We start from the raw sequence: 13,499 nt of genomic DNA on the forward strand, positions 1-13,499 counted from the left end.
TTCATCACTTTATAACATCCGATTTATCCTCACTGGGACCAAAAAATGTCCAAGGACAAGGATTTCAGAAATTAACTTCTTAGTTGGGACATAAAGGGTTTAATATAGGGTTTACCAGCACCACACACACACATATTACAGCCAACTAAGTCAAATTGAATTTCTGAAAGTCAGTCTTTTGATTTTAAAGCATCTCGAATAATGACTTGCTTGAAGCCCAGCTCAGTATCTGTCCCATTACAGATGAGACGTCAGGACTCCCCGTCCTCAGGCCCCGTCAGCGGCTCCCCGTCCTGCGGTCTGAGCTCCGGCTGTGAGCCGGCTGGGGTGCGTGTGGACCGAGTCGTGCTGTATGAAGGTCTGCGAGAGGTCGAGATCATCGAGGACTGTCACTGCGAACCCAAGATGAGCCAGTGCGTCCGAGCGCCGGCGCTGAGAACATATTACTCTCAGACCCCGTACGAGACCGTTATAGACGCGGGCAAATGTGTGGGGTCCAAAGGGGCACCAGGTACATCACTGTGGGCATTACAATAACATGATTTATGACAATAACATGACACATTTAAAAAGTAAAAAATAATAAATGCACAGTCCTCTGATGGTTGCACGTGTTTGACCTTACAGAGGGATTTTCATGCGTTCCCACTAAGTTTGATTCCACCCTCATTGAAACTCCTAACAAAGTGGAGCTGATCCAAACCGTGGCTCAATGCAAACTAATGGAGGGATGTTACCGTATCCCGTATGTGGAGTATCATTACGAGATCACATACAACGAGGACGGGGTCCAAGTAGAAAGTCTGAGGGTGAGTACGTGCAATTTGCATTGAGTTTCCACTTGTGTGAATGTGAATAAAACAGAGTTTTCAATCAGGGAATCATTTCTAATTAATTCAGTTCAATTCAAATAGCTTTATTGGCATGAATGTGTAAAATAGCACTATATTGCCAAAGCATTAGACATATACAAACATATAGATAAATACAATCATTATAATAATAATTATTATTTACAGTAATAATCTCTTTTGGGAAGGTTGGTTCTTCCAGAACATTTATTAAGAGTTATGTGGTCTTTAGTAATGCCTGAAAATGTTATTATTTTTAAATTGTTTATTAAAAGTCTGTTTGTTCCTTAAATGTTTTAGTTGAAAAAGAACATTCAGAGAAGATTCAAAAGTAACATTCTCATAATGTTTGCAAAATTCTAAAATAGAATGTTCGAAAACAAGACTTTGGACTTTTGAACATGCAGAGAACTTTTTTAAAAAAAAAACAGTTTTTATAACTTAACTGGAACGTTACTAAATCGTTTTTAGAACACTCGTGTGTGTGTGTGTGTGTAGTATAAAAACTAGCATAACGGTTCATATTATTTTTAAGTACAATCAACTTGAATAAGTAATTTCAACTTAAAATATATTAAACTGACTTGAAAAGAGGTTGAATTTACTTTTAAAGTTAAGACATATGTTGTCTTCAGGATCTCACACCAGTAAAGGCTTTCAGTCAAAGAGGAAATTAGTCATTTCCAAGTGATCCATGCTGGTTTTCCCATTTGTTAGATCCTGATCCATTTCCCCCCTCCAAACATTTCCAATTCACATTTCCCTGACAACAAAGGATTGAAGTGTGGATATGCATGAAGAGACGTTACAGACTAAATAACTACTTAGTGCTAGAACGTCCCATAGCACAGATAGGCTATGCTAAAGAAATGCTCTGCTTTAATTTAATTCAAAAGCATGAACTTTGATGCCTTGATGGTTTATTTTGCCATGAAAAGTGACAAAATGTCCCAAATATTTAACATGCACAAAAAAAAAAAAAAATTTTTATGTTTTTTATGTTTTTTAAATTTTTTTCACATTTTATGTTTTTCATTATTCTATCTAGTTTAGTGTGACTTTAAAGTATTTTAAATCTCTATAATAGGAAAATACGCAGAAAATGAGTTCCAACTATTATATGAAGTAAAAGTGAATTTGTTTTGAAATGAGGTTAAATCTTGCCATTGTGAAGTTGAGTGTGATCTGTTTATTGAACACATCTGTGTCAGATGTTCTGTCTGTCGACGCTCTCGTAAAAGGTGTGAGGAGGACACAAATGGTCCCTGCAGGTGCCAAATCAAAGCACTTCGCATGTTAGCGGGCCGTCCCGCATTAACAGCAGGCACTGATGGCCTCTCTCTCTTGTGTTGCTAATTTTCTTACAGGAAATAGATGTTGGCAGATGTTTGGGAAGCTGCACCTCAGGGAGCCGCTGTCTTCTCAGGTACACACCGGAATATCCCACCTTACACACAGCTGAGCAAACACACACACACACACACTCGTCTTATGGGGACTCTCCATAGACATAATGGTTTTTATACTGTACAAACTTTATATTCTGTAACCTTGCACTATCTCGACCCCTAAACCTACCCAAACACACACACACACACACTAACCCGACCCCTAAACCTACCCAACACACACACACACACACTAACCCGACCCCTAAACCTACCCAACACACACACACACACACACACACACACACACTAACCCGACCCCTAAACCTACCCAACACACACACAAACACACTAACCAGACCCTTAAACCTCCCCATCACACACACACACACACACACATTTTACAGTGCACATCAAAACACAAAAGTTTACTTTGACACTTCTGTTATTCTTTAAATCAAAGCAGAAAAACATCAGTTTCTATGTTAGTTAGTTGTGTAAGTGAAATTGCCTTTGTTTTCTAATGTATTATCAAAAGTACTAATTCATTTTTCTGTAGTTTTGGTGACATGATACACACACACATGCATTCACACACATTTGATTATAGTTTTGAAAGAAGTTTCTTATGCTCATTAAGGCTGCATTTTCTTTAAGCAAAAAATAAAGTATAAATACTAATATTGTGAAATATTTTTACAATTTAAAATAAGTGTTTTCTATGTGAATTTATATAGTAAAATGTCATTTAGCTGAACTTTCAGCATCATTACTCCAGTCTTCAGTGTCACATGATCCTTCAGAAATCATTATAATATGCAGATCTATTATGCAGAAACATTTTAACGGTATTTTTTATCAAATAAATGCAACCTGAATGAACATAAGAGACTATACTTTAAAAAAAGTAATAATTACTGTAATTAATAGTGTAAAATATAAATGTAAATAGGAATAATAGATGTAGAATATATATTTCTGTTGTAATTACTTCTGTCCTGATAAATTAGTTCAAATTAGGATTAGATAGACAGTTTTTGTAAATGTTAATGATAATTAAATGTAAAAATAGGGTGACTGATCAAAAATTATTGTTAAGTAAAGATCATGATCCATGTAGATATTTCGTAAATACCTTAAATATATCAATTTTATTTTTGTGAGTGGATGCAGAACAATCATCAACAGAAATGGAAACCTTTAAAGGTGATTTTCTCAATGTTTTGATTTTTTTGCACCCTCAGATTCCAGATGAATATTTGGACAAATATTGTCTTTATCAAACCATACATCAATGCACTGTAAAAAAAAAAAAAAAAAAAAAAGAATAATCACAAAAAATCACTGTAATCACTTTTGTCAAATCAACTTAAATCATTTATTTAGTTCAGATAACATAATATTTTAAGTTTCTGATGATTAAATTAATCTCCTTCATTGTATTAACTCAATTTCTCCATTTCAATGAACTTACAATTTTAAGGCAGCCAGGTTACTTAATTTTTTAAGTTAAAGCAACAATATTTTTTTACAGTGTGGAAAGTTTATTTATTCAGCTTCCAGGTGATGTATCAATCTCGATTTAAACACAATGGACACATAAGACTGGTTTTGTGGTCCAGGGTCACATATTGTAATGTGGAGTTGATTGAAAGCTGTGTATTGTGAAGACACAAATAATAATGTGACTTGAACTGAACTGTGTTTCTGCAGGAGTGCGTCTGATCTCGGGGAATGTCTGCTGTGGGCTGAAGGACAGGGCAACGCTTGTGTTCCTCAAGACTACGAGAGCCACACTTTCCTCAGTCAACACGGACAGATCCGCACCGTTCTGGCCATCACTTCTTGTCTATGCCAGTCTTAAACACATCGCCACCCACTGGAGGACTTCAGCGACTACGTGAATGTGATCATTTGCACGGCCCTGATGTCAGGTTTGGGGTTGTGCGTTGATGAACGGCAATTTAAAAGCATGATGCCGTTCAAATATATCTGTAATATATGTAAATTATGTAAAAAGTATTTTGTAAATAAAATCTATGTTAGAAAATCTTTCAGTCTACCATCTTTGGACTACCTGACAAGATGCACTAGACTAGCGTGTTACAAATGCAAATCATGCCTCAGCTTTAAATCATATTACAAATCTTAAGGCATTAGCAAGACATGCAAATGACAAAGAGGAGTCACATGTGCAAAATAGCCTATACAATACTGTAATCCCAACTAAATATTGTAGAGAGGGAATTCAGAGTTAGACAGACAGACAGATAGATAGATAGATAGATAGATAGATAGATAGATAGATAGATAGATAGATAGATAGATAGATAGATAGATAGATAGATAGATAGATAGATAGATAGACAGACAGACAGACAGACAGATGAACAGAGAGCTAGATAAATAGATAGCTGATAGATGGATAGACAGACAGACAGACAGACAGACAGACAGACAGACAGATAGATAGATAGATAGATAGATAGATAGATAGATAGATAGATAGATAGATAGATAGATAGATAGATAGATAGATACATGAATAGACAGATGAACAGAGAGCTAGATAAATAGATAGCTGATCGATGGATAGACAGATAGATAGATAGACAGATAGACAGATAGATAGATAGATAGATAGATAGATAGATAGATAGATAGATTAAAAGATTATATGAATAAAATAAATCACCACAACTCAAAAACTAAAATAACTGATTGCAAAAGTGCATTAATCTTAAAGCAACATAAACCTCCTATATGACAAGAAGAGCTCCTGCCACCCATGAGTATTAATAAATCTCCTCATTGCCAGACGGATCAGGGGATCCAAACACACTATAATGAGCCCTAATGAAAACATACCAGATGAGAAATGAAACTCTAAACCACCCAGAAAAGTCACTCACAATTAGCTACATTGACTATCTATTGATTCAAACTCGACGAGGATTGAGCTCATTTATGCAAATCCAGTCCTGCGTGTTAAAATGAGGTGATTTTTAATTTGCTCAGACTCAAATCTCTGTTTGAGCAGGTGTGTGTGCCATTAACATGAAAACACAGGGCGCATGCTTTCGAAATAATTGTTCCCTGTATCCCATTATCCTCGTTTTGTCTCAGTTAATGGATCCATTCTGAAGGAAGTTAACCACCCGTCGCGCGCAAAACGCGCGAAAACGTCTCTGCAAGACGCGCGAAATGTAGTGCATTAAAATATCTCACCTTTAAATGTAACCTTTTTATTTAATCTAAATATATAGGGCTTATTTACAGCAATGTACATTTGATAAACACTAATTTCCCCCCAGGATCTCTCGAGGACCACCAGTCCTGTTCGCACCTCGTTAACACCGCCATTAGATTTGCTTTACATTCACTGATTGTTGATTTACATTTGCGACTAAATAGCAGCTCTTTATGGCTGTTGACCGAAGACTTTGGGCCAACATCATATAAACAGGTCCCACTCCGGCAGAGCTTCAGTTAGTCCAGTTCCAGCCACCAAACACCGTCTCTGAGGATTTGATCATCATGTTGCCTGCAGTGATCTGGATCTCCGTGATGATGGGCTTCGCCGTCAGCAGACCGTCTCTCAATTACCTGGAAAACCACTTTACAGTGCAGAACGAGTCTGAAGAAGTCCGTTCCGAGGCGATTAAGAGGCTTTTGGAGGTGTTTGGGATGGAGGATCCTCCAGCTGCACTGGTTCGGGGACACAAACAGCCTCCCCAGTACATGCTGGACCTGTACAACACCATCGCAGATGTGGACGGGGTCACCAAAGACCCTTCGCTCCTGGAGGGAAACACGGTCCGAAGCTTCTTCGATAAACGTAAGATACTTTCTGATTTCTTTTTTTCACTTGAAGTGGACATACAAAAGAAAATTTGGGATTGAAAAGTGTTGGAGAGCAGTTGTCGTTTTGGGTCAAAACGTACGAACCCAACCGTTGGTTTTTAAACATTTAGAAAAATTAAACCAACCGTTGGGTTTAAAAAATAGTAAAGTAAATAAACCAACCAACCGTTGTTTCAACCGATGTTTGGGTTAAGTTAAATATGGACTAACCCAACTGTTGGTTTTAAACATTTTGAAAAATTAAACCAACCATTGGGTTGAAAAAAAAAAAATAGTAAAGTAAAATAAACGAAAATTAAACCAACCGTTGGGTTTAAAAAAATACCGGTAGTAAAGTAAAATAAACCAACATGTTTGGGTTAAATATGGACAAACCCAACCGTTGGTTTTAAACATTTTGAAAAATTAAAACAACCATTGAGTTTTAAAAAATAGTAAAGTAAAATAAACCAAATGTTGGGCTTTAGAATTTTTTTTTTAGAAAATTTAAACCAATGGTAGGTTTGTCCACATGTGACACAAACCTGGGTTGAAACAACCCAGCAGTTTTATAGTGCACAAATACAACTACAAATGTACAAAACCATAGTAGTAACAGATTATTACATGTAATCTGGATTACCTAATCCAAAAATATTCAAATATGGACAAACACCAAATGTTGGGTTAAAAATATAATTTAAATTTTATTTTTAACCCAACTTCAACTGTAAATTTTTTAATCACGTATTTTACCCAACATTTGGGTTTGTCCATATTCGACCCAAATTTGGGTTGAAACAACCCAGCATTGTTTAGAGTGTGATGATAGTTACAGCCCTCAGTGTAAAAATGTACAAAGTTCGTGTCATTTCACATGATGACTTCATCTATTTGTCCATCTCTCTGTAGTGCACAGTGAGCATGTGGAGTTTCTCTTCAACATGTCCACGGTGGCCAAGAGTGAGAAGATCCTGACGGCCGAGCTTCATCTGTTCAAGCTCAGGCCTCAAGCGTCTCTCGCCTTCAACAGACACCACTTCTGTCAGGTACGCTCCTAACTTACACACCAGAGGAAGCCAATGAAGTAAGTTCTTCTGGTTATTAATCATTGAAGTGGTGTGTTTCTACAGGTCAGTGTCTATCAGGTTCTCGACGGCAGTAAAAAGAACGTCTCGCAAGGGAAGAAGCTGCTCTCGTCCAGACTGGTTCCCATCCATTCCACCGGCTGGGAGGTTTTCACCATCACTCAAGCCGTAAGTAGCCTAGGCTATGAACCAAAATGAGGAATTTACATGCACAACTTTTGTTCAAAGCGGTTGATGAATCTGAATGTAGTGTATACATAACGACACACGTCAGCCGCGGCACTGAACGCGGATCCACAATACAATGCTGAATAAAGACGTAGTTTTTGTTATTTTTGGAGCAAAATGTATTTTCGATGCTTCGAAACATTGTAACTAACCCACTGATGTCACATGACTACTTTGATGACGTCTTTATTTCCTTTCTGGACAAGGACAGTATACTACTGGAGGGACAGAAAGCTCTCGGACTAAATCTAAAATATCTTAAACTGTTAGTTTCGGTTCGAATGTTTACATGTCCTCTCGATCAGATTAGAAAAGGAATAAACCACCATTTATATAATGTTTACATGGTAAACATTGTGTTTACATCAAGGCTTTTCATTTTGATTGAGCCGTCAGTCCCATTACTGACGGATTATTTGGTTGCATGTAAACATAATCTCAGGTTCTGTTTAAATTAAAAAATGTTTTAGAAGTTGCTCGTGCAAAAACATTGACTAACTACATTTCTGTTTATTCAGTTCAGTTCACTTTTATTTATATAGCGCTTTTCACACAATGCAATGCATGAGTCCACGTAACAATTTAGAGTGATATGTTATGCATTTCAGAAATGTACATATGCAAACAGTTAGCTAAAGATGTCTTAATTGTATCTGGAAGGTGCGCTCTTGGACGTCAGATGAGGGCAGTAATCTGGGGGTCCTGGTCTCGGTGAGGACTCTAGCAGGTCTTCAGATGGACCTGAAAAGCGTGCGTTTCGCATCCGGCCGTCATCATCATCACAGCAAACAGCCCATGCTGGTCCTGTTCACCGACGACGGCAGGCGGGCGGCATCTCTCGAGACTCCTAAAGGTTGGACATATGCATCTGTTTATTATTTCTCGTATACAGTATCTCTATCCAAAAATGCACTGTGTGGTTTCATTTCAAGAACGTCTTGCTTTAAATTGTGCTTATGCAAACCAGGGAGTTTGGAGGTCTGTGGAAAAGTTTGGGGTTAAAAATGTAACAATGCATAAAAAACAAGTAAATAAAAAAATAGTGATATAGTAAATAAAATATTGGTAAATTGTAAAATATTTAGTAAATTGTAAAACATTAATTTAATCAATTTATTAAAATAAAAATAGTTTAAATAAATGTAAAAAAAAAATAAACAATACATAAATAAATAAAATAATACAGTACAGTATTATAGAAAGTATAAAAACATGAAGTGATGCAGTAGAAACAGCATTATTATACTCAACTAAAGCTAAATTTACGTTACTTGAAATACAATAAACATTAGCTGAAATAAAAAATAAAAAACCCTTTTATATACATATTTACCTATATAACATTTATAGACTTTTTTACTTTTTTTAAATGTCTATATAAACATTATAGACAAAATTGCTGAATTTTTTTCTAAAATTAAAATGGAAAATAATAAAAATTAGTATTTCAATGATATTAAAATAACAGTGAATACAAAATGATTTTACACATTTATAATATTATTTTTTAGGATGAATTGGGAACATACTTTTAATATAGTGATACACAAAATATAGTATAAAAATAAATGCATGATAAAATCTACTACTAATTAACAATATATATATATATATATTTAAAAAAGAGACTTTTACATTTTTTTAAGTTAGGGGTTCCTCACACAAGCGGCAACCTTCGAGTCTCTTGAATTCAACACTGAAGTGACTTAAACTGCAATTCATCGACTGGCCACTAGAGACCGGCTCCAAAAGAGAGTCAATCCCATAGACCCCCATGTTAAACTGCCCAAATTTAAAGCAGAAAAAAACATGTTTACAACCTGGTTCAAAAAGTGTTTTGGGTCTATATAGCTAATTTTGCCCTTCATGAAAACTGTGAGGGGGGTGAATTTCTTTATAAATCATCTGTTTAAATTATATTAAGCCTTAAATTTCTGCATAATTAAGGGCGTGGCCACTTGAATGACAGGTGGATTGCCTCTGATGTCACTACTAGCCGTTAGCTAATCCGTTGTGGTGAAGAGATGGGTCCCAGCTTAGGACCCAAGCAATCCGATTGGTTCAAAGCTAGTTTTATGGGTATTCGCTTTAGTGCCTGGTTACAAATCAGAGAAAATCACTTTAATTATAGAAGATGTTTGAACTGCGCTATAACGAGTCATTAATGTCTTTTAACATGTATGTTTAAAGTTCTCAACTGAAAAACTTTTAAAACTATGACAATAAATGTAGTATTTTTAAATTTCCCGGCACAATTCGCGGTAAAATGTATTACTTGATGGCAACAAACTGCTTATCTTATTTATTTAGCATTCAAGCAACACATAACGCCAAAACAAAACGCCAAAACGCCAAAACTCATCTCTTCACCACACCGCCTCTGAGCATTTTCGTTTTTCCGGGAGCGACGCGCAGCTAAGATGGCGACGTCCAGCTCCGCCCACAAAGGTTTTTTGACGCTACATCCATATTTTTTTTACAGTCTACGGTTCTAACCTGCACTCCTCTTTCTGCTCAGGTTCAGATGATTCTCCCGTTGGAGCAAGTCTCCCGTTTCCCAGCCTCCCTCTCCCCGCGGCGGCCCGTCGAAGCGCTCGATCCGCAGGCTTTGACGACAGCGCGGAGAAGATGCCGTGTCAGCGTCTGCCTCTCTACGTTGACTTCGAGGAGATCGGCTGGTCGGGTTGGATCGTGTCTCCGCGCGGATACAACGCTTATCACTGCAAAGGCTCCTGTGCGTTTCCCCTGGGTCAGAACATGAGGCCGACCAACCACGCCACGGTCCAGTCCATCATCAACGCCCTCAAACTGACCAGAGGCATCGAGACGCCCTGCTGCGTCCCGGACAAACTCTTCAGCATCAACCTGCTGTACTTCGACGACGACGAGAACGTGGTGCTAAAGCAGTACGACGATATGGTGGCGGGAAGCTGCGGCTGTCACTGAGAAACGCCGCGCTCCTGTCAAAACACGGCAGTGTTTAAACTGGGATGAAATTGTAAAATATGTAAATAGACATGAGATTTTAATATATGGAGGAGATTAAGTCGGTCACTTGTGAAAGATGTAAATTTGTATATTGCATGTTGTGAACTATTATAAAGTCTAAATAAATTCTTACACAAAAATGATGGACGAACGGCGATGATTTTTTATTTTTATTCTTGTTTCAAATACAAAAACCTTTAAAAGGAAGATCCACAAAGCAGCATACAATTTTTCTGTGAAACAAACCGGCCAATCACGCCGTTTTGCGTTTAAAAGACGTCTAATAGCCGTCCAAACACAGCCCAGACGTCTAGGCTCAAAGGGATACTCCACTTTTTTTGGAAGTAGGCTCGTTTTACAACTCCCCAAGAGTTAAACAGTAGATTTTTTTACCGTTTTCGAATGTATTCAGCCAAATTTTCTGATATTTAGAAGAATATCAGTAACCAGACAGTTTCTGGTCTCATTGACTTCCATAGTATATACTTTTTTCCTACTATGGAAGTCAATGAGACCAGAAACTGTCTGGTTACTGATATTCTTCTAAATATCAGAAAATCGGCTGAATGGATTCGAAAACGGTAAAACTGAACTGTTTAACTCTGGGGGAGTTGTAAAACGAGCCTACTTCCAAAAAAAGTGGAGTATCCCTTTAAACAAGGCAACATTTGGGCTGTCAGTGAAAATGTACTAGACGTGTAAAACAGCCAAACACTCTTAGAAGAAACGGTTCCATTTAGAACCGTAAAAGGTTCTATCAGTGCTACGTATTTGGAACCCCTAAAAGGTTCTATACACTCTTAAAAAAGGGTTCCTCTGGGTTCTATATACTGTAGAACCCTGGGGTTCCATACTTGGTCAATAGAACCTTTTACCAAAAAAATATAGAAGTTCCATACATGAAGCGGGGGATGGAACCATTTCATCTAAGAGTGAAGAATAGACTAGTCATCAATTAGATGAAGAAATGAAACCAAACACCTTGTAATCACTGTTTACTTTGCTTACATGATGGAATATCATAGATATGGCAACCCGTTTTAACTTTTATTCATTTCCAGGATATGAATTCTTGATATCAACAATTGTATTTTCACTAGTGAAATGTCACCACAGGCTGCCATTTAAAACCAGTTGTTGATATCAAGAATTGATTTCTTTATAGTTGAAATTCCAATTTCACATATCAGAAATACAATTATTACTCGTAAAAAAACTTTATTTTTGATATCAAGAATTCAATTGTTACTAGTTGAAATGCCTATTCTTGATATACACAATTTAATTGCTACTAGTAACAACATTCATTTTTGATATCAATAATTCAATTTTCACTAGTGACAATGTTAATTTCTTATATCATGAATGTGATTACTAGTAAGAAAGCCATTTTAAATATCTGAAATAATATTGATGTCAGAAATACATTTTCAGATATCAAAAAGGATAATTTTTACTAGAACAAATTGAATTGTTGATATCAAGAATAGACATTTCAACTAGTGACAATTTAATCATTGGGATATTATTTCAGGAATTCATATTTTTACTAGTAACTGTAATTATTGACATCAAAAATGATATTTCTACTAGTAAAATTGATATCAACAATTTATTTTGAATGGCAGTCTATGGTAAAATTTCACTAGTGAAAATACAATTACAGACACCAGCAATTAAATTGTTGATATCAAAAGATGTAATTGTTGATATCAAGAATTGAATTGTTGATATCAAGAATTCATATCCTGGAAATGAATAAAAGCTATTTTGGCAAAAACGACATGTAGGCATAACCAAACTCAAAGTTATTTTGGCTAGAAGTGTGTTACTCATAGCCGGACTATCTCGGTATAGTTAACCTAGACGGTGAGATGACGTGGTCGTGATGGATATTGCTTGTGTTTATGTTGTGAATCTGGACTTTTGTGCAAGGATAAAATTGTCAAATATGTAAATAGACATGAAATTGTAATATATGGAGGAGCTTGAGTCGGTCACTTGTAAAAGATGTATATTGCATGTTGTGAACTATTATAAGGTCGAAAAATAAATGATGAACAAAGTTTTATTTTTCTGTGGTTTGTGTCATATATTGCAACACAAACACCTTTTAAAAGGAAGATACAACTTTCTGATGTAACATGAAGTAACTTTGAAGCTTTTATGTTATTTACTTCATGATCTCATACCGGTTTCTTTTTTTTTTTTTTTTTGTTTTTTATTGTATTATTATTTTAATTTATGTTGTATTTTTTTATTTACTGTAATGTATAATTATTTCAATAAAAAAAAATAATAATAATAAAAAAAATATATACAGCATCTGATCTTGTGTCTTCCCATGGGATCATATAGGAAAAGGGCCAACTAAAGCAACAGATGACAGGTAGAGTATGAGCTGATCGCCTCCTATAGAGTGAAAGTAAAAGAGAGAGAGAGAAAACAAGGGGTAAAACAGCTGCAGGGCTTCCACAGGATCAACTGATACGGTTCAGCTTCTGTGCCAACCAATTAAACTCACAATGGTCAACTCGTGCACGAATGCTTGCATATTTAATGTCATAATTGAGATGCATATTAACACAATACACCAGGCTGCTTTTCACGAGATCTCCAGTCAAAACGCTTTATCAGGAACATTATTGAAACTAGGATGAAAGAGGTGAAGATGCCTGGGTGACATTTCACTCCTCAAAAAACTACAACAACAAAACACCACCAGAGAGAAGTCAAATACAAAATATAAACTTAGTATTGAATATATTGCTTAACTGTCACACACACACCAACCCTGACCTACCCATAACACAAAACTATCTGCATTTTTAAATTTTCAAAAAACATTTATTACTTTATTTTTTACAAATGAGGACGTCCCTAAATTAAGTTTTTTTTTTTTTTTTTTGAGATTTTGGTAAAAATTTGTAAAATTTGTTACCAGTAAGAAGATAGTTAAAGGAGTAGTTCACTTTAAAAAAAAAAAAAAGCTCTTTCTTCAGTCGAAAAGAAATTAAGGTTTTTGATGAAAACATTCCAGGATTTTCTCCATATAATGGACTTCAATGGGGTCCAAACGGTTCAAGGTCCAAAAGACGGTTTCAGTGCAGCTT

At 36.0% G+C, this 13,499-nt stretch overlaps 2 protein-coding genes across 2 annotated transcripts in view; both read left to right on the forward strand.

Annotated features, from left to right (window-relative positions):
* Positions 1–4,285, forward strand: part of pnhd (pinhead) — a 7,495-nt gene extending 3,210 nt beyond the window's left edge. Inside the window, exons 4-7 of the mRNA XM_039649347.2 lie at positions 244–511; positions 628–809; positions 2,219–2,277; positions 3,953–4,285. Of these exons, the coding sequence (XP_039505281.2) occupies positions 244–511; positions 628–809; positions 2,219–2,277; positions 3,953–4,103 (660 nt within the window). The 3' untranslated portion in view covers positions 4,104–4,285. The remainder of the gene's footprint in view (positions 1–243; positions 512–627; positions 810–2,218; positions 2,278–3,952) is intronic.
* Positions 4,286–5,753: 1,468 nt separating this feature from the next.
* Positions 5,754–10,433, forward strand: admp (anti-dorsalizing morphogenic protein). The gene is made up of 5 exons (XM_039648849.2): positions 5,754–6,077; positions 6,995–7,131; positions 7,216–7,338; positions 8,059–8,251; positions 9,917–10,433. The coding sequence occupies exons 1-5, from the start codon at positions 5,777–5,779 to the stop codon at positions 10,342–10,344; spliced, it is 1,182 nt and encodes a 393-aa protein (XP_039504783.1). The 5' UTR covers positions 5,754–5,776; the 3' UTR covers positions 10,345–10,433.
* The last annotated feature ends 3,066 nt before the right edge of the window (positions 10,434–13,499 follow it).

The sequence above is a fragment of the Pimephales promelas genome, chromosome 5, assembly GCF_988280905.1.
Source record: "Pimephales promelas chromosome 5, fPimPro1.hap1.1, whole genome shotgun sequence".
NCBI lineage: Eukaryota > Metazoa > Chordata > Actinopteri > Cypriniformes > Leuciscidae > Pimephales > Pimephales promelas.

Excerpts from the sequence above, each read along its gene's own strand:
- admp (XM_039648849.2), top strand. The coding sequence starts at position 5,777 with ATGTTGCCTGCAGTGATCTGGATCTCCGTGATGATGGGCTTCGCCGTC. Across the intron at positions 7,132-7,215 it reads ACAGACACCACTTCTGTCAG|GTCAGTGTCTATCAGGTTCT; the intron begins GTACGCTCCTAA and ends GTGTTTCTACAG. Across the intron at positions 7,339-8,058 it reads TTTTCACCATCACTCAAGCC|GTGCGCTCTTGGACGTCAGA; the intron begins GTAAGTAGCCTA and ends TGTATCTGGAAG.